This window comes from Bubalus kerabau, chromosome 5, assembly GCF_029407905.1.
Source record: "Bubalus kerabau isolate K-KA32 ecotype Philippines breed swamp buffalo chromosome 5, PCC_UOA_SB_1v2, whole genome shotgun sequence".
Taxonomy (NCBI): domain Eukaryota; kingdom Metazoa; phylum Chordata; class Mammalia; order Artiodactyla; family Bovidae; genus Bubalus; species Bubalus kerabau.
Window position 1 is genome coordinate 6995362 of NC_073628.1, and position 6180 is coordinate 7001541.

Here is a 6180-nt window from a genome sequence, read left to right on the forward strand (position 1 = left end):
TTAGCTCTGAACCTGGTTCATATACTAAGTCCAATAAACAGAAGATGAAAATTTACCAAATACAAGTGTAACTCACTCAAGCCTGCCCACCCAATTGCGTTGCCCACACACTTTCTGCCTCCCTGAGAGAACAGGGCGGACTGCATGAGCCCCACCCACTCATCCCAGAGGCCAGGAGAGCACATGACCAATGGCAGGTAGACCTCAGCCCACATCCCATCCACCCTTTTCCTGCTCTGACTCCCTCGGACTTTCCACCAGATGCTGACTAACCCAGCTGTTGACCACACGGACATCTGGATCCCAGGAAGGAACCAACCCACTCTCTCCCCCACGTTAGTGGGGGATTGAGACACTCCGAGGCACCCGCCCAAGGCCCGTATCGCCAGTATGGCCGCCCTCGGGAGTGTGAGAGAAGCTGCTAGTTTCGATTTGCACTGATAAGCAGTGTGGCAAACCTGGTCAGTCCCTGGGGAACAGGCAACTCCCAGCCCGCCTGCTTCCCACATACAAAGCCCAGTCATGAAGGCCACTGGCTTTATTGATTTAAAAAACTTTACAAGGACAGTGACTGTTCTGCCAAAAAGACTGCCAAATGGCATAAAAGAGACCACAGGTGGGGGTGAGGGACAGGGCCAGGAATCCACTCAGAAAAGCTGGTAATTATTGTCATGAAACTGGTAGGGAAAGGAGAAGGAAGATGCATGCAAGGGTGAGAATTCCAAAAAAGTTGAAATGGTGAAGGGAGAGAACTCCCCAAAGGCCCTGGAGTACATGGGAGGTGTGCACGACAACAGCAATCTCTTCCTTTGTAGAGGACGGAGGAGGAGTCCTCACTAGGCTGCAAACTCTGGAGACTCAATGCTAGGGCTTGGGATCGGGGGCTCCCCAGAGAGCATCACAAGAAGGCGTCACACCACTCTCGCAGGCAGCCAAAGCAGTCCCGGGACTGCTTGGCGTTGGCGCCACACGTGTCCTTCAGCCATTCCCGGAAGAGGTCTTCATCTTTCTTTAGGACCAGAAACTGGCCGAGGACCACATAGGCCTGCAAAACGGGCAAAGCAAAAGATGGGCTGCTGAGTGCTCTGTAGGATTAGGAACAAGACGACCACTTCCTGGGACTTCCCTGCTGGCCGAGTGGTGAAGAATCTGCCTTGCAATTCAGGGGACATGGGTTCAATCCCTGGCCTAGAATCTAACATCCTACTTGCTATGGGGCAATTAATCCCGTGGGTTCTGGAGTCTGTGAGTCCCAGTGAAAGATCCTGAAAGCTGCAACTAAGACCCCAGGGCAAACAGAAACAAATAAATATCACAGGGCCGGGGGGGGGGGGGGGGGGGGGGGGAAGGGCCCCTTTCCTGTGGCTCCCCACACAGGAGTCCAAGAGGCAGGGTGGGTTCTGCCCGGCTGACTCTGCAGATCACACACGAGCGTCCACCCCCCAACAGATATACACACCCTCCTCACTCCCCAGCTGCCGGGAAATATTGTAGTCGCGCCCCGCCCCCCGCCCAACTACAGGTAGCCACTCCACACCTTATCAAAGCCCCTTTCCTCCAGTTTCTTGCCCAGGACTTCGCCAATCCCGGCCAGGCTTCCCACTGGCTTCTCCCCCATGGGCTCTGCCACGAAGTCTCGGTGCTTTTGGGAGGTTGTCATCTCGATCAAGCTTAATCTGGGAATCCCAAGAAGAAGGAAATTAGGGCTGAAAACCCGGGAACGCCCGAAAAATCACTGGCAATCTCACAGGAAGAAAATGCCAGAGCAGCTCTTATGGGGACTTTTTCGATTCCCCCCACTTCACAGATGAGAAAACTGAGGTCCAAACACGAGTCTTTTCCTCACTGTTTAAGAGCGAAGTCTCTCCCAGTCCCTGCGAGAGCTGGGTTTTGGTACCGCCCCGAGGAGAACTTATCTTGCCCTAACAGGCGGCGCATGCAGGACAAAGGTAAGATTTCCACAGTACCCAGGGCCCGCCCTCAAGCTGTCACTCCCTGTGACCTTGATTGGGCAGAAGCAGCACTGACTCGGGTCTGGAATGGCCACTTGGCCCGAAAAGCAAATGAAGGGTTTTCTGACCCGGCAGCCGCACAGGCTGCTCAGAGCGGAGGCGCAGCCCGAGCGCGGACCCCGGCTCAGCCAGCCGCGTCAGCGCCACACCTGGACTCCCGCCGCGCCCTACGCCGTGGACCCCGCCCCCAACACGCCCCGCCCCGCCCCCCCCACTCCCCACCCCCCCCCCACTCCCCACCCCCCCCACCCCGCGAGCTTGGCCGAGCCCTCTCTGAGAGTGCATCGTCTGGCCCGTCTCAGCGCTCGCGGCCCCTCTCCTCCCTGCCTCCCCCTCCTCCCCGCGCCCGTTCTGGCCTCCACCCCGAGCCCTGTTCCGCGGCTCGCGCTCACCCACAGCTCCCGTTCCTGTAACGGCTTCTCCCGCCACCCGGCTGCTCCCGCGGCTACCTCAGCCCACTAGAACTTTCTTCCACTTCCGCTTCCGGGTCGCCTCAAGGGCCGCCTTTAAAAAAAAAAAAAAAAAACCAACAAAAAACCTATATTGGGCACTTCTAGCCGCTTAGAGTCATAGAGTTGCGACACCACCCAGACCTCGGGAGCACCCTTAGTAGGTGTTCATTTCCAGTTGCTTCGCAGGAAGCCGGAGTGCCTTTTGTAGTCTTGCTTCTTGGGAAGCATTTCCGGCCTCGGGGAACAGAAACCTGTGAGAAGAAAACTTTATTTAATCTGCTGCACGGCATGCGGAACTTAACCACTTAACCTTGGCCGACCCGGTGTTGGGAAGAATTAGAGAGACGGACAAGGAGAGAGGCGTGACCAGGAGACTTCTGGGAGAGCGCCGGAAGTACGGCGTCCGACTCAGGCCGATACGCGTTGTCGTCCTCGCTGTCGGATTTGTTAGAGTCGGACGGGAACCGGATGCGCCCGAGGCCTGAGTCCAAGCCGACTCCACCGTCGTGACCACTGGCGAGTCCTTTTTCTCTGCTTTCATTGCCTCAGCTCTGAAGTGAGTCGTGGACGAGCCGATCTCAGCGTCCTGCTTGGAGAACCGGGTCGTTCTGGCAGCTTTCGTGGGATCCGAGGGCCAGAGAGTAAGTTTGGATCTTTCCCTCTGAGCATCTTTACATCGGGATAGGGAAGGAGGAGGGCAGGGGACGGCAACTAGAGATGACACTTCGGAGTTTCCTTTGGAAACCATCATGACTTTGAGCAAACTCGGGGAGATAGTTAAGGACAGGGAAGCCTGGCATGCTGCAGTCCATGGGGTCGCAAGAGTTGGACACGACTTAGCGACTGAACATCTGTCTTCTGAGTACGCTTCAGTCGTTGTCTTGCAGTACCAGGGTCAGAAACAGCAGATGCCAAAGATCAAATCGGTCTCAATTAAGTTCAGTCGCTCAGTCATCTCTGACTCTTTGTGACCCCATGGACTGCAGAGCGCCAGGCTTCCCTGTCCATCGCCAACTCCCGGAGCTTGCTCAAACTCATGTCCATTGAGTCGGTGATGCCGTCCAACCATCTCATCCTCTGTCGTCCCCTTCTCCTGACTTCGGTCTTTCCTAGCATCAGGGTCTTGGAAAGTGAGTCATTTCTTCGCATCAGGGGCCCAAAGTATTGGAGTTTCAGCTTCAGCATCAGTCCTTCCAATGAATATTCAGAACTGATTTCCTTTAGGATGGACTGGTTGGATCTCCTTGCTGTCAAAGGACTCTCAAGAGTCTTCTCCAACACCACAGTTCAAAAGCATCAGTTTAGTCTACCTTGCCCTTAAATTAGCTCGTTCCTGACCTGGCTTGCCGTAGCTGGTCTATGTCTGTAGGGCATTGAGAGATTGAACATCTGTGTGGTTGTGTCACACCTGAGATGTACAGATATGTTAAGGAAGAAGTAACTTACCTTGCTTCTTCCCCAAGTGGTTTCCAGAATGGCTTATTTTTCTAAAACATATATTTAGTTTTTATGGTTATGCCAGTACTTAAGGGATAAACACAAGTTACTTTTATGTGTCTTATGCTGTGTTTCCTGCTTTGCTTATGATTATTTTGTTCTACTGCTAATGCTCTGGGTTAGTTCTCTGAAGTCTAGAGAAATTGAACAGCCAGGAAATAACCAAGGTAGGATTTGAGTCCAGTCAATTGGATTTCAGAGCCCATATTCTTCACCAGGACATTGTATCACTCCTCAGTAAAAGGCCCGTCCTCATCTTCAAAAGAGTCCTGGGTTCTCAGCCTACCATCTAAAAAACTCAGGAGGAAGAGTTGAGAGTCTCCGCATCCCTCACCCCCCTGGGACAGGACCCACCATGTCTCAGGCCACCAAGAGGAAACATGTGGTGAAGGAGGTGCTGGGGGAGCACATGGTGCCCTCTGACCAGCAGCAGATCGTGAGGGTGAGTGGCATCAGGGACCAGTTGCTCTGCTTCCCCCGACTCCTCCATCCTCTTAGGCCCCTGGGGTTGGGGCAGGGTGCTGTACAGCTCGGCAGGTGTTGGAACTGGCTGATGAAGCTGATTGGTTCTTGGTCTCCCCTGGACCAGGTCCTCAGGACCCCAGGGAACAACCTACATGAGGTGGAGACAGCCCAGGGGCAGCGCTTCCTGGTGAGCATGCCCTCCAAGTACCGCAAGAACATCTGGATCAAGAGAGGTGAGAGAGGCAGCCTTTTGGGAGACCGAAGCGTTTCCTGTGGCCTCGGCTTCCCCCACTACAAGCAGGACCGACTGTGCTTTTCTCTCCTCCCCCTGCAGGGGACTTTCTCATCGTTGACCCTATTGAAGAAGGAGAGAAGGTGAAGGCTGAGATCTCCTTTGTGCTCTGCAAAGACCACGTGCGCTCTCTGCAGAAGGATGGGCACTGGTAGGGTGGTCTTCTTGGTCACTGGCTGCCTCACTTCCTTGGGGGTTTCGTTCGTACCTGTGGGCTTAGGGGAGGGAAGGTCAGGCATTTCAGGCAGGAACATCTGGCAGCAGCTGAGGGGTTTCTCTGTCCTTTCTGACCTTGGCTCTTCTCTTGGCGTAGGCCCGAGGCCTTCTCCCAAGTGGCTGAGAAAGACAACAACAATAGGAACAGGTGAGACGCAAGTCTTGGGATTGGGGAGACAGAAAATGGGGGTTCAGGCCTTGGCACCTTGAGGGAAAATATAGCTTTCCTTTCTTTGTATATCAGGTCCCTGGTGAGAGTGCCTGAATAAGTGGTGATGAGTATAGCTTGATGGTCAGATCTCCTGGGTTAAAGTCTGGGCTTTGCAAGTTACAACCAGGTGACTTTAAGCAGGTTAAGCTCTTAGACTCAGATTTCATCACCTATAAAATGGGAGCTCTGTAGGGATTAAAGAGACTGATGCTTGTAAAGTTGCTTAGTACCTGGTAAGCAGTGTGAGTTCATTGAGTGTTTGTTGGTCATAGTAGAATCCTATTAAAATCAGCAGTTCTAATGAATTTCTGAGATGGGTATAGGGAGGTAGTGTTTGGCCAGTTTTCCTGCAGTTCTCTCCTGTCTGGCTCACTGAGCCCTGACCACTTGGCCATATGGTCCTCTTTATGGGGCTCCTTGTTTGCAGGTCTTCTCAGAAGGCACTGGGCTAACTCTCTGCTTTTCCCCCGTGCAGACAGACTCAGCCAGAACTCCCAGCTGAGCCACAGTCATCAGGAGAAGAGTCCAGCTCTGAAGACGATTCTGACCTTTTTGTTAACACCAACCGCAGACAGTATCATGAGAGCGAGGAGGAGAGTGAAGAGGAAGAGGCGGCCTGAGACCGTGGGACCCACTTCTCCTCTTGCTCAGAGACTGGTCCTGGCCTCCTTTGAGTGTGGACATTCCCAGGGGGCTCTGCGGATCTTTCCCCCTGGATGGGGACAAGGCAGGGCCCCTCTCTGAACTGACCTTCTGACATGGGAGAATTAAACCCCTGGTGGGTGCTGACTCATGCTGGTGTCGGAGTGGCTCTTTGGAGGAAGGAGGGGCGTGCGGATGACATGACACACGGCTCCTTGGCGGTGGCCTCATGGGCAGGTGGGCTGAATGGGCAGGAAGTGGGGAATGGCTGGACTCTTTCCTAGTTCCTCCCTCTCTCGTCCGGCACTTAAGTCAGTGCCAGGCTCTGTGTGCCTCCTTGCATGTAGGTAATACATGGGGGCATGCCCACTTCATTGCAGTTAATGCTCATTC

At 54.0% G+C, this 6180-nt stretch overlaps 2 protein-coding genes across 4 annotated transcripts; one reads left to right on the top strand and one right to left on the bottom strand.

The window, feature by feature from the left end:
- Positions 1 to 523: 523 nt before the first annotated feature.
- BANF1 (BAF nuclear assembly factor 1) lies at positions 524 to 2630 on the bottom strand. Its single transcript, XM_055580778.1, has 3 exons — positions 2405 to 2630; positions 1538 to 1676; positions 524 to 1045 (listed from the first exon to the last, which is right to left on the bottom strand). Exons 2-3 carry the CDS (start codon positions 1658 to 1660, stop codon positions 899 to 901), a joined length of 270 nt encoding a protein of 89 aa, XP_055436753.1. The 5' UTR covers positions 1661 to 1676; positions 2405 to 2630; the 3' UTR covers positions 524 to 898.
- A 168-nt stretch (positions 2631 to 2798) lies between these two features.
- EIF1AD (eukaryotic translation initiation factor 1A domain containing) lies at positions 2799 to 5939 on the top strand. Of its 3 annotated transcripts, none has more exons than XM_055580777.1 (6): positions 2799 to 3105; positions 4264 to 4403; positions 4551 to 4659; positions 4761 to 4869; positions 5032 to 5082; positions 5621 to 5939. In XM_055580777.1, exons 2-6 carry the CDS (start codon positions 4317 to 4319, stop codon positions 5763 to 5765), a joined length of 501 nt encoding a protein of 166 aa, XP_055436752.1. In that variant the 5' UTR covers positions 2799 to 3105; positions 4264 to 4316; the 3' UTR covers positions 5766 to 5939. The 3 variants fall into 3 exon arrangements, with proteins under 3 accessions (XP_055436752.1, XP_055436750.1, XP_055436751.1); XM_055580775.1 differs by having other exon boundaries at positions 2800 to 3105; positions 4180 to 4403; XM_055580776.1 differs by having other exon boundaries at positions 2800 to 3105; positions 4200 to 4403.
- The last annotated feature ends 241 nt before the right edge of the window (positions 5940 to 6180 follow it).

Coding starts and splice junctions, on each gene's coding strand:
- EIF1AD (XM_055580777.1), top strand. CDS start 4,317: ATGTCTCAGGCCACCAAGAGGAAACATGTGGTGAAGGAGGTGCTGGGG. Junction 4,660..4,760: donor GAACATCTGGATCAAGAGAG/GTGAGAGAGGCA, acceptor CTCCCCCTGCAG/GGGACTTTCTCATCGTTGAC. Junction 4,870..5,031: donor CTGCAGAAGGATGGGCACTG/GTAGGGTGGTCT, acceptor CTCTTGGCGTAG/GCCCGAGGCCTTCTCCCAAG.
- BANF1 (XM_055580778.1), bottom strand. CDS start 1,660: ATGACAACCTCCCAAAAGCACCGAGACTTCGTGGCAGAGCCCATGGGG. Junction 1,046..1,537: donor AGGAAAGGGGCTTTGATAAG/GTGTGGAGTGGC, acceptor CCCGTTTTGCAG/GCCTATGTGGTCCTCGGCCA.